At 55.3% G+C, this 13,192-nt stretch overlaps 1 protein-coding gene across 2 annotated transcripts; it reads right to left on the minus strand.

The window, feature by feature from the left end:
• Positions 1-875: 875 nt before the first annotated feature.
• On the minus strand, positions 876-12,888 carry CCNQ (cyclin Q). Of its 2 annotated transcripts, none has more exons than XM_058534937.1 (5): positions 12,678-12,888; positions 9,436-9,619; positions 7,532-7,664; positions 5,318-5,545; positions 876-1,366 (listed from the first exon to the last, which is right to left on the minus strand). In XM_058534937.1, exons 1-5 carry the CDS (start codon positions 12,793-12,795, stop codon positions 1,337-1,339), a joined length of 693 nt encoding a protein of 230 aa, XP_058390920.1. In that variant the 5' UTR covers positions 12,796-12,888; the 3' UTR covers positions 876-1,336. The 2 variants fall into 2 exon arrangements, with proteins under 2 accessions (XP_058390920.1, XP_058390919.1); XM_058534936.1 differs by having other exon boundaries at positions 876-1,426.
• Between the last annotated feature and the right edge of the window lie 304 nt (positions 12,889-13,192).

Genomic DNA, 13,192 nt, shown 5'->3' on the forward strand with positions numbered 1-13,192 from the left:
CCAGTTGAGCTGCGTGGACAGATGTGGAAAGGATACAGTGGAAAAGGGAACATTTACTCAGATCCCTCACCCTGAAGACAAATAACACAGTCACTTCATAAACTCAAGCAAGTCACACACTGGTGACTGACTTGTCACCAGTGTGTGACGCCTCCCTCTGCCCCCAACCAGGGATGAGCACTCCGAAGCACCCTGGTTGACCCCCAGGCATTCCAGCCAGCCTCCACACCTGTGGGTGCTGGAGGGCATGGCAGCAGTGTCCTGAGCCCACCATCCCCTGGGAACAACCTCCAAAACGCGGGGATGCACCCGGACAGCCCTCCAGCTCCCACACCATCGTGTGTTGAAGACAGTCCCACCAGCATGCATCAAGCCCAATGGGGGTTCCCAGGGAGAACAACCCAGCTGGTCTGTTTCTCTAACGCACCCAAGAGCAGTTGCTCCTGAAGAAGTGCCTTTTGAGTGGGAGGCAGTGGGGTACCATGGCTCTAAGATTCTCTAGACGCCCCATCTAGACTCACTGTCTTGACATTAAAACAATCCCATCTATTACTTCCTAGTTATATGTTGGTCAGATCTGGGTTTTTTGAACCCAAATGATACTCCCTAACTCCTCTTTCCAAAGTTTATGCTCACTCATCAAGCAGGACAATTGCCAAGCCCTGCAAATGTCCCAGCAGAGGAGGAGTGAGGACACATGGGCTCCTTTAGGGGATACTGCCATGACGTGGGTACACACTGTGCCAGCACGCCTTCAGGAGCACCTCAAGAGCGCAAGGGCTGATGCTCCTGGAGAGCATTTCAGGGGAGATGGAGTCTGGGCAGCACTTATAAACACCCCAGGGCAGCACAGGCCACAGAGAAAAGACCGGGTGTCTCCGTTGATTGGTATCATCTTTTATTACACAAAATAAAATTCCGTCTATGTTGCACATTCATACTTTCTATAAATCTGGCTTTTAAAAACTCCCCAGGAGTGTAGTCCATCTGTTCTTTGATTTTTCTTCCAACGACATCACACCTCAACTGTAGTCGGTATCCTCTCAAAGGACAAAAGCGGACGTGGATGCCTGGGGGCCACCCCCCATGGCGCACTCCTGGCCTGCCCGCTGGAGTCGCAGTCCCCGGCACCGTCTGGACCACTGCTGCCGGGGACAGTCAAAGCATGAGAATCAAAGCGGCAGCATGTCATCGCCTTCACCAGGCCGTCTCCAGCAGCACAAAACCCGTCCTCCCAGCTGGTCTTCTGGGGACTGGGCGTCACGGTGATGTGGTGGCGCCGTCCCCAGGCAGCCAGGCGTCCGGGCTTCTCTTTGGGCAGGCCTGGACCAGGGCCTTAGGGGATCTCTGTGTCCATGCTATAAATCTGAATGAGATCAGACACAATGTTATCAATGATTGGCTTGGTAAGGTCGTCACTAAACACCTAGAAAGGAGAAGGAAAACAGGCTCTGATTAGACTCCCTCTGCATTAAGCAAGGACCCTCCCACTAAGCACAGAACCACATTGTAGGGGGAGCACGGGCACCAGGCTATCGGAAACGATGGTGGCTCCCTGCAAAGCCTGTTCAGTTCCAGCTTTCCAAGGCTGATCACAAAGCAGGGAACCTTCCAGATGGAAGAGGGCTTGGTGATCATCCAATCCAGATACAAGAGGACTTGTCCTAGGTTACACAGGGAACTGGTGACAGAGCTGGGCCTGGAGCACAGGCTCCTGCCTCCCCAAGGACTCTCTCAGGTCCAGGATCTCTGGGGATTTTGGGAGAGGAGAGAGTGGGGGTCCATTTCCAGAAATAGGCAAGCTAGATCACCTGGACCCCACCCTAGCATAGGCTGGCCCCTTGGGAACACCTGGACCTGCTCTACAGCCTGGACTAGATCTCTTGACCATATCAGAGAGCTTTAAAATTGTAAGGCAAGTCCCAAGGGGCACAGGGCTATCCCTGCACATTCTCAAGGAAGGCCTGGCTTTGACCCCTGGGCTCCTGGGAGGGGACCTCTATGCCCCTGGCACGTCCTGCCTGATGAGAAGGTCTTGGTTTGCCTGGGGACGAGGGCCCTGCCAGGCATGCTGACAGCGTGATTTGTGGTGGGGCCTTGGGCCGCACACATCAGCCTGAGCTCCGGGGGGCTGAGACTGAGTAACTAAGGTCAGGCATGCGGGCACTCCAGGCCCGCAGGACCCACCCCCAGTAAAGACCCTGGACACCGTGGCTCCAGGGGAGCTCCCCTGGTGGCAGTACTCCATGTGTGCTGTCACACATTGCTGCTGGGAGAAATTGTGCTGCCGCACGACTCCACTGGCAGGGGACCTGGAAGCTCCTGCCTTGTCTCTCCCGGACCTGCCCTACGGACGCTCCTTTTATCTTTGCTGATTTCAACCTGTATCCTGTCACTGTAATTAACCAGAACCACCAGAACCACAAGGATAACAGCTTTTCTGAGTTCTGGGAGTCCTCCTAGTGAAGCATCGAGCCTGAGGGTGCTCTTGGGGACCTGTGACCACATGGGAAGTAAAAAGCAAAACAAGGGAGCTCTTGGTTGGATGCTGTGGCTCCCCTGGGGAACCAAGGTGTCACAAGGGTCAAGGCCTTGGGCCAAGCCAGGGCAAAAAGTGGACTTGAGTCCATCCACTCCATGGCCACATCCCCCAAAGAAAGCTAGGACCCTCCACTGGCTACCACCTCAGGTGTGAGACAGTGACCTGGAAACCCCCTGAGCCCTGGCTCAGGAAGATTGGCTGTCTCACCCTGGACTCTGGGTGGAAAACAAATACTTCAGAAATAGGGGTTTGCTCATTAGGGTCCACTACCTATGTGCTCCTGGAGACCTCAAGCCGATAAATGACCACCAAAAATAAAGGGTAGTCCAGGGCCAAAAGGTGGAAGCAACTCAGGTGTCCATTTATGGAGAAATGGACAAACACCATGTGGTTCATCCATACCATGGAATAGTATTCAGTCTTAGAAAGGACGGAAATTCTGACACATGCTACTGCTTTCGAGTCGGCGCCTCATCCACCCAGGGCCTGACCCACCTTGGCCAAGGCCGGCCCTACCACTAGTGCACTCGAGTGCAGACAGGCTTCTGGCAGGGAAGCATGACAAGCTCTGCCAAGTCTGCTGACTAGCATGGCAAAGCCCCAGCCCACAGCAGACAAGTGACAACAGAGAGGCAGTTTCTGTAAGAAGTGGTGGCCGAGAGCATGCAAGGAGGAAAAGGGTTTCACAAATCAGACATAAGCGTCCCAGGGCTGGGTGTGAGGGGACGCCATCGGGAGCCGCTCACCACAAGGCAACTGGCCAGCGCACCTCCCGAGCCCAAAGGGCGCCCAGATTCTGGATGCTCCCAGTGCATGCAGCCCGTAGCCTTCCAGAAAAGGTGAAGAGCTGAGTGAATATGAGTGTGCCACCCCAAAAGGGGCCACTTCTGCCCAGTTTTAGCAATTACCGGGTAAGTCTGTGTTGCCCAGAAAACAGGCCCATGGCAGAGCTGCTTCCCGGCACTCTGCTCTTGTGAGGCCGAGAGCAGGAAGCAGAGGCAGAGCAGTGACACCCAGTGAAGATCAGGAGCGAGTGAAGAGAAAGGAGAGCAGAAAGGAAGACACACGGAGGAAAGTCGGAACGGACAATGGGAAACAAGTCATGACATCACAGATGCAAGCAGCTGAGGAACAGGGGCTGCCGTGCCCACCAGATGCCCTGAGTGCAGGGCCAGGAAGTGGCAGCCCCTTCTGCCACCACCTGACTCCAACAGAGCAGGGACACCACAGTCACGTGATCCAGAATCCCCGAGAAACCCCAGCATGGAGCAATCCTTTCTGTCTACACAGACGCACTTTTACCCCCATGCTGCTGCTGGGGTTGCATCTGGCCAGAGACTGGGGCTGCGGATGCGTTTGTTCCAAGACACGTGAGCCCCGACTGTGTGTCTGGTCTAGGCACTGGGCTGGGGCAGGTGATAAAGCAGACAAGATCCCCGATCTCTGGGCGCTCAGTTTGCTGTGAGGGGGGATCAGACAGACAATCAAGGACAACAAAGCAAAGAGCAGGAAAAGCTGTGGTCTCCCAGGGAGGGCAAGCAGGCCAGGGAGAGGGAGCGTCAGGAAAGGGTGAGGCACCATTTGGAGCAAGAGCTGTAGGAGGGGAGGAGAAAGCAGGCATGGGCCCAGGAAGGCACCCAGGGGGCACCCACAGTTCAGGAAACAGATGACACATTTTAGAAGATTTCTGGCCACTGTGGGTTTGCAGGAGAGGGCTAGGGCGCCAAAAGGAGAAACCTTCAGTTATCTCAAACTCGGCTTACATAGAACCTCATTCTAGGACAAGGCCAGACAATGGAGGTGTCATGAGAAAGGAACAGCAAACTTTAAGTATGGGAAAGGAAAAAACATAAAATGATCTCAAAATTCCATTTTGAGAAACTGTGGGCCTACTCAGGGAAGATCAGACAGGACTGCAGAAGTCCTTGAGCACAGCCCTTCTGACGGACAGATTTCAACTCACTCTCTACAAACTACACTTTGGATTCAGTAGGTCTGGGGTAGGCCAGGGAATCTATCAATCATCAGTCTCATCTCTCTCTATCTATCCATCTATCCATCCATCCACCCATCCATCATCTATCTACAGCTATTGTCTATCTACCTATCATCCATCCATCTTTTGAGAGCATCCCCTATATAGTCCTGCATCGTTTAACAACGGGGACACGTTCTGAGGTGTCATTGGCTGATTTCATCATTGTGGGAACATCATAGAGTGTACTTATACAAACCTAGGTGGTACAGCCTACTACACACCTAGGCTCTATGGTACTCATCTTATGGAACTACCATCATCTATGCGGTCCGTCATTGACCGACACATCGTGATGTGGTGCATGACTGTACTCCCGATGTGAAGCCAGGTTTATTAACCTCTGATGTATGATGAGCTCCCACTCAATTCAATGAAAGTGCTTGGCTGAGCTCAGTGGTTCTTAACTGAGCAACCCCACTCCAGGACACTTGGCAATGTCTGGAGACATTTTTGGTTGTCATGACTGGTGGGGACACTGCTCAATATCCTATAGTGCCCAGGACGGCCCCACCACAGAGAATGAGCCGGCCCCACACGGCCCCAGTGCCGAGGGGGAGAACCGCTGCCTTAGACTATTATGACAGGGCATTTTCAAGCTTCAGCATCCCCAAGTAGCCCACATCTTTCTTCACAGATAATTACTACAAAGAAACATGAACACCAGGTACAGGGACTTCCGAAAGTGCTTAGGCAAAGGAAAGGGGGACACACGCCAGTGCACTGAGCAGTCACCTCACCTGCCACCATGGCTTCTCGGCCTCAGCCTCGGCGGGCACCTCGACCCCATAGGCCTGCAGGGCCAGGTGGAGCACTGCCACGGCTATGTGCTGAGCCCGGAACCGGAGGCACAGCCCCCCGTGGTAGCTGTCCCGCAGCAGGGCCCAGGCAGTGACGGAGATGGGGGTCCGCTGCCAGCTGTAACGATTCAGCCAATTCTTGAGGGAAATCAGGTAGTGGAGCAGGTACTGCAAAGACATGCCAGTCAGCCAGTTGGCCTTCGGGGCTCGGGACCCCCAGTCGCCTGCCTCCTCACTGTGAGGCACTGTGGCCCCTCCGCCCACCAGCCACTCTCCCCTAAGCTGTCTCGATGTGTATAAAACACAGAGCAGATCGAGTCACTTCCCTGTTCAAACCCTCCAATAGCTCCCTGCATCACTTAGAAAAAAGCCCCAGTGCCTTCCACTGGCCTCCAGGCGCTGCCTCGCCCTCGCCTCACCCTCTCGCTGTTTGACGGCGCCAGGCAAGCTCCACCTCAGGGCCTTGGCACTCGCTGCTCCCTCCACCTGAAATCATCCCATCCCCGCCCTGGTCCCCATGTGCCTGCCCACTCTCATCCTCCAGGCCCAGCTCCTAAAACCCGCCTGGGCCACTCCTGATGGCCACCCCCACCTCAATCCCTCTCCATCACATGGCCCTTCTCTAGCCGCCGTCGGAAATCATTCTGCTCATCCCCTTGCCTGACTCAAACAAAAGCACCAGAAACAGCAGCCTTATTTGCAGAACAGAACACTGAGCCCGTGTGCCCGGCCTGACAGGACGCCTGCTTTCAGGACTAGAGACTGGTGACCATGTTTCCCAGTAGTGCCGTCCTCGGCTGTACACTCGGAAGGACCTTCCCGCTCAGCAGCCTGCCAGCTCCAGCTCTGCGGAGACGGCTGCTTGGCCTGAACCTCACGCTCTACTGAACACACTGCTGAGCCCACTCGACAGACCCAACCACACGTGCAGGGGACTCTAGCCCGCCACAGAGGTGGCGGCTCTTGGCTGCTTTCCAGACCATCCTAACCTAGTACACAGGGAAGGCCGTCAGGCTCACAGCCACGCCGAGCCCCGCTCTCCAACCTGACAGTCCCCGAGGCCAGCTGGGAGCTGTTCCTCCCCAGACTTGGTGCTGTGACTGCCCCCAGCAGAGCCAGGGTGACCTCTGCCTTTCCCCTTGGGTGTTTTGTCAATCATCCTGCTGACCAAAAACACAACTCTCCACCAGGGGGTTCCGGGATTAGGGAGGCGTTAGAAGAAGGGGAGTGAGACTGTAAAACGGGCAACATGAAGCACAGCTGCGGCGACGGTTCACTGTGGTGGTGGATACATAAGGATACACACGTGATACAACTGCATAGCACTGCCGGGGTACAGCACACAACCAAGTAACCACCCGAACCAGGGAAACCGTATCCATGCCCACACCCTGCGGGTTACATTGTATTCGAGTTTTGCAAAGCGTTTCCTTTTAGGGAGACTGGGCAAAGTCTCCATCGCAAATGGGATCTCTGTGTTATTTCCTCCGACTGCTTGTAAATCTACAATTACCTCAATAAAAAATTCAACTAAAAAGAAACAAAATCCTGGCACAGAGCCCGATGTCACACACACACACACAAACACACACCCCGCCCTCTGCAGGCCACCCTTCCAGGCTGCCTGCACATGGGCCCGCGGCCCCCAAAGGATGACATCCAAGTGCTCTAAGGGTTTCACATGTCCCTTGACTGCTGCTGAAAACAGTTCTTCTGCCGGACCTTGTGTCCCCACAGTTCAAGTGTGCTACCAGACTCGAGTGACAGCTTTCACAGGGTTTCTAAGCACAGTTGAGCTGCATGCGAGCTCCGAGGTAGAGCAGCAACTCTTGGTGACAGGGACTCTGGCAGGTCACGAAACCAGCCCTGTTTCCCTGTGGCTCACCGAGCACACAATCTATACCAGTCACGGGATCTGCTTCAGAGGGTCGCCTGGACCCCAGCTTGTGGCCACAGCCCGCCGGACGGAAAGACAGACGCTGACATTAGAACTGCCAGAGGGAACCCCAGAGCAGGACAGGAGAGGGCGCCTGAGCCCGGCACAGGGTGCAGTCAGGAGCCCCACGTGCTCCCGATGGTTAGAGGGGTGCACTTTCAGGATAAAGAACAGAGGCTCATGCCTGAAGACACAGTTGCCAATTGCCCAGCACGTACCTTATGTGGGTGCTGGAAGGAGACTTGGAAACGAAGAACTCGCAGCACGAGGAGCTCACACTGTACGATGCTGTCCCGAAGCACCCAGAAACGAGAGTCCAGCTCCAAGGGCTCACTGCCTGGGTGGAAGTACCTGCGGAGAAATGGCCATGCTTACGGCGGCCAGGGAGGTGCCCCGTGGAGGAGCCCGTAAGTCACATGACACCCACAGACAAACCCCAGTGTCCCTCTGCCATAGCCTAACATGGGGCTCTTCTCCCTATGGCTGTATAAATCACTCTTCATCTACATGTCTAGCATACAGGATAAAAGCAATAACCAACAGAAGAAAGAAGCCAGTTTCTAGTTCCAGCCCTGATAGGCTGTCCCGTATTACTCAGCAAGATGGCAAGTGTAAAGATGGGCTCTTTGCAATTACTCCAGAGGAACCAGAAGCTCTAGCACACTGAGTTGGTTGTGCTTCCTATTACATGCAGCCTGGCATCAAGGACAGTCTTCAGGGACTGGCCCGGAGGTGCAAGCGGTTAAGTGCACGCACTCCACTGGGGCGGCCCTGGGTTCGCAGGTTGGGATCCTGGGCATGCACCAACACACCGCTTGTCAAGCCATGCTGTAGTGGCGTCCTATATAAAGCAGAGGAAGATGGGCACAGATGTTAGCTCAGGGCCACTCTTCCTCAGCAAAAAGAGGAGGATTGGCATGGATGTTAGCTCAGGGCTGGTCTTCCTCACAAAAAAAAAAAAAAAGGACAGTCTTCAGCACCCAGGGTGGCAACGCCCAGGGCTCTCACTCTGGGCTCAAGGAAGGTATTTAAACATATCATGGGGATGATGTATTCAAAAGCGCAAACGTATTTCAGTTTTATGTTTCCCAGATTGTCTTTCCTTCGTTCCAGATCCTTCTGTCCTTATTTACACTGTATATGTCCACAACCCTCCCACCTACACAAGATCACTAAGATGTACGAGAACAAGATTTATACTCAAGTGATCAAAATTCCCTGCAATGACTCAGCCTTCCTAGCTCCTCACTCATTTTCCAATTTCCCCCAGAACCCCAGCCAGGTGCTGACGTCTCATTAGCAATTCACACAATCTCCCCTTCTTCCGCCTTGCCTGTTGGAGCCCTGGCAGTTACGGAGAACTCCAGCCGCCCTCCCTTAGGTCTCTCTCCTGTTTTTCTCTTAGTCTTTCACGGTACACCGTGACCCTGATATGCTTAGGGGGTGGCGAGTGCTTTTTCTGTTACCTGTTTATTAAAAGAGAAGCAGCACAAAATAGTTTTCTTTCCCAATGATTAGAGCTCCTAGAAAGTCTACGACACACCTTGAGTCAGTAACTTTCCATAAATCACTTTCTCCTGGGGCCCCAGGCCTCAGCACAGCCTGCCCAGCTGGCTGAACCCCCATGTCCTTCCCCAACAGGAATGTGGCTGCTCAGGCCTAGGGGTGTTGCACACGGAGAACTGTGCCCACACCAGGGCAAGAGACACTCCTCACCAACTCTGATTCGGTTCCTCACACCATTTAAATAAAATGATTGCCCAGCTGGGTCCATGCCCTCCCCTGCATGGCAGGCCGACCTGTGGGGCCCACAAACCCGACTGATTCAATACATCCTGTCCAAGATTCCAAAGGAATCTTTGATACACCTGTCCAAGCCCCCTCTGCTGCAGCTATGCCACCCCTGCCAATGATGCCAGAGACTCTCTCTTACCCACTCCCCTCCACACTCCATCTGGCCCAAGCTTCTCTCCCAGCGACCCCCTGGGCTTCTGACACCAGGCTCATTCTCGCCTTTGCTGCTAGTGCTTCCTTCTGAGCTTGCCTGCTGCCAGTCTGGAGGGCAAGCACAGCGGGACCCTTCTCTGCCCTCCCATTCGGGTAGATTCCCAGAAGCCGTTACCTGTTGGACACGTTGATGATGTCACGAGTACGCAGGTGCTGCTCCTCCACTTTGCCAGCCAAGTAAAGGGAAGACATGGCAACCAAGTAGGGGTCATAGGCGTCCAGGTTGATCTCGCAGAAGAACTTATGGTAAATGGTACAAGCAGTGGCGATGGGAATGGACTGCATCCCCAGCTTGACACCTACCGAGAGGGAGCAGGCAGGAGAGTACTTCAATCCAGTGCTCAGCCCCTGCAAAAGGGTGAGGGGAGCCACTGGGTCGGGCCCTAAGGGTGCACATCCCTGCTCAGACAGGACCAAGAGTTTGGAGCCTGGTTGGCAGTGGCTGCTGGGTCTTTCACTAAGTCCTCTACTGAGGGGTTTGGAGGCAGGCTTCTCAGACTGTAGGGGCTAACAAGCCCCTGGGGGTGGTGCTCAAGTGCAGCGCCCCCTTCAGTAGTTCTGCAGATCCTGCAGTTCTACCAAGCCCCCAGGTCATGCTCAAGCTACGGATGTGCAGACCACACTAGGAGAAGCAAAGCTCAGACTACTACTCAGTTAGCACCTGGCCTATCAGCTTGTGCACAACATCTTGGAAAGGACCACACACTGCTGTGTGTCTGTTTCCACCTTAGCAAGCATTTAACTAGAGGTTGCCCCTGCCCCCGCAGCTCACCTAACCAAAATCCTACCAAGTGAACAGGAGGGAACAAAGGCCTCCGAGCATCAAACAGATGCCCCAAGTCCCGATGTTACAGTTAAAGATTATACTCAGCAATAGTTTCCTAGTCTGCAGATTGGAAAAGGCAAGAAAAGCAAGCAGGGTGACCTCCAAAGGCAACCCTGGGCAGAGCAGGGGAAAAGCAATATCTATGGCCACAGCCAGGCACCAGGGAGGAAGCCCAACACACTGAAAAAGGACTAGAACTCAGAAAACCAGAGCACGGTGGCCTGATTTAGGGGTTGAAGCCCATCCCCCATCCCACTCCCAGACAGCTCCTAAGGAAATCACTGCATTGGGTCACAGAACCAAAACAAATTCACAATGACCAGGTTAGCAAGAGAAGTTAAATGACATCCAATAGGCTGAAAGAAGAAGGCGGAGAACAACCACCAATCAATCATTAAGATTACATTCAACATCCTTGACTTAAGAAGGTATATTACTTCCCTAGGGCTTCAGGAACAAATTGCCACAAACTCAGTGGCTTAAAACAACATTTTTTTTCACTTATAATCCTGGTGGTCACAAGTCCAAAATGAGGGGCCGGCCCGGTGGCGTAGTGGTTAAGTCTGCAAGCTCCACTTCAGCAGCCCGGGATTCGCAGGTTCGGATCCTGGGTGCAGACCTATGCACCACTCATCAAGCCATGCTGTGGCAGCAACCCACGTACCAAATACAGGAAGATTGGCACAGATGTTAGCTCAGGGTTCATCTTCCTGAGCAAAGAGAGGAAGACCGGCAACGGATGTTAGCTCAGGGCTAGTCTTCCTCACCAAAAAAAGAAAAAAATATATCCAAAATGAGTCTTAGGGGGCTAACCTCAAGGTGTTGGCAGAGCTGGTTCTTCTGGAGGCTCCAAGGGAGAATCTGTTCCCTTGCCTTTTCCCGCTTCTAGAGGTGCCTGCAGTCTTTGGCTCATAGCTCCTCCCTTCATCTTAAAGCCAGCAGCGCAGCATGTTCTAACTCTGCTTCTGTCATCACACAGCCTTCTCCTCTGCCTGTCACTCTTCCTGCCTCTCTCTTAAGGATGGTGTGATTATATTGGGCCCACAAGGATAGTTCCTCCATGTCAAGTTGCTTAATCCCTTATGCAAAATCTCCTATGCTATATGAGGTAACAGTCACAGGTCCCAGGGATTGGGGACATCTTTGGAGGACCAGTATTAGTTTCAGATAGAGAGCGAGGGTATATGCAATGTTTTGGGGTTTTTTTGTGGGGTTTTTAGCTGAGGAATGTTCACCCTGAGATAACATCTGTTGCCAACCTTCCTCTTTTTGCTTGAGGAAGATTCACCCTGAGCTAACATCTGTGCCAATCTTCCTCTTTTTTGCATGTGGGTCACTGGCACAGCATGGCCGCCAACAAGCGGCGTAGGTCCGCCTCTGGAACCGAACCGGCGAACCCGGGCTGCCAAAGCGGAGCGTGCTGAACTTAACCGCTAGGCCACGGGGCCGGCCCTGCAACACCTTGTGTAAAGAAGTCTTTCGAAAGTGAAAGCTAAAGAGCTTTTAGCGTTTCAAGGTTTAAACTTCAGTTACATAGACAGTTCCTACACGGGGCCCCTCACGTTCAGAGATGTAAGATAAGGTGGTATAGCTGCACGTGATCCTCCAAGTCTTGTTTTACGTAGCAAACCCTCAAAGGACAGCATGCTTCTCTGGTTTACATGGACACTCCAGCAGATGGGTGGCAGCATATGAGAGGACTCTGCCATCCTTCCTTATACACTTTACAACTCTTGTCGGAAATTAAATGTACAAATCGCTGGGATTAATGGTCCTGCACCATTTCCCCAGACTCTGCCCACCTTGACTTGAAAGCAGACTCACCCAATCCCTCTGCCTCAGAGCAACAAAGTAACAAAGATCGGAAATAACCGGCTGCCTGCCGAGCAAGATACTATTGAATGAGAAAAAGTGTTTCTACAGGAATCCGCTTGGCGTCATCGCCTCGCCCGAGGAGGGGAGCGCCCGACACCACTGTGGACACGATAGCCGGGGGTTCAGAACGCGAGCCGTACCCCGAGTCCTCGGTCTTCAGCAAGACTGGTCACGAGCCGCACCAACAGCGGGCACCGAAAGGTTCCGTGAGCCCGAGCGCCACACAGTGTCCCCGCAGTCTGGGAGACAGATGTGGTGGAAGGCGCCGGGCTCCCGGAGCCGGCCGCCTTGCAGCTGGGGCCGGTCCTTTTACAGCCCTCTCTCGGGGCCTGCGCGCCCGCCCGGCCCATGGTAACGACCGCGTCGGCCCGTAGCTCACAGCCCAGGACGCAGGGCGCGGCGGCGAGGCCGAGGCCCGGACCCCAAGCCGGGCCTCCCTCCAGGCCTCCGCTTGGGCCAGCTGGCCTCTTCCCTCCGCCCAGCCGCGCCCGCGCCGCGTCCGGCGGGTCCCCTCCTCCGGGAAGCGGGTCCCTTCCACGCCGGCCCCGGCCCGCCGGCTCGGCCCTCCCAGGGCGGGCTCGGGGAAAGGGCAGCTTGGCGGCCCCGTCCACCCAGTCCCGTCCGTGCAGGGCCCGACTCTCCCCGACCGCAGTTACCTGCCTCCATGATGAACCTCGTCACTCGGAAGTGCACCCTCGCCTCGGGGGCCGGCCGCCCCTCGGCGCCCGGCGCCGCGTCCCCTCCTCCGCAGCTCCCCGAGCCAAAGGCCTCCATGAGGACGGCTCCGCGGCCCGGGCGCCCTGCCCCCGAAAGAGAAGCGCCCCCAGAGCACGGCTGCTGGCTCCGGGGGTCCTCGCGGCGGGCGCGGCCGCCCTGCCCCGCCCCGCTGGCCCCGCCCCCCAGGCCCCCCGGCCCCGGCGGGCCCCGCCCCTCCCCCTCCCTTCCCTCCCCCTCCCCCTCCCCCTCCCCGCCGCCTCCCCTCCCCCGGGTGATCGCGCGGCTGCGCGCACTAGGCGGGCCTAGCCCAGCGCACAGGCGCAGGCGCAGAGGCCGTACTTGCCTGGCGGTCTGCGTGCGCCCGCCCCACCCCTGGACGCCTCTGGCTTTCTCCCCGGACACAGCCCGACCCACCTGGGACGCCGGATGCCCCGCCCTCGGGGACCTAAAGCCC

This window comes from Diceros bicornis, chromosome X (genome assembly GCF_020826845.1).
Source record: "Diceros bicornis minor isolate mBicDic1 chromosome X, mDicBic1.mat.cur, whole genome shotgun sequence".
In the NCBI taxonomy this organism is placed as follows: Eukaryota; Metazoa; Chordata; class Mammalia; order Perissodactyla; family Rhinocerotidae; genus Diceros; species Diceros bicornis.

Excerpts from the sequence above, each read along its gene's own strand:
- CCNQ (XM_058534936.1), bottom strand. The coding sequence starts at position 12,795 with ATGGAGGCCTTTGGCTCGGGGAGCTGCGGAGGAGGGGACGCGGCGCCG. Across the intron at positions 7,665-9,435 it reads ATCATCAACGTGTCCAACAG|GTACTTCCACCCAGGCAGTG; the intron begins GTAACGGCTTCT and ends ATTTCTCCGCAG. Across the intron at positions 1,427-5,317 it reads CCGAGAAGCCATGGTGGCAG|GTGTTTAGTGACGACCTTAC; the intron begins GTGAGGTGACTG and ends TCTCCTTTCTAG.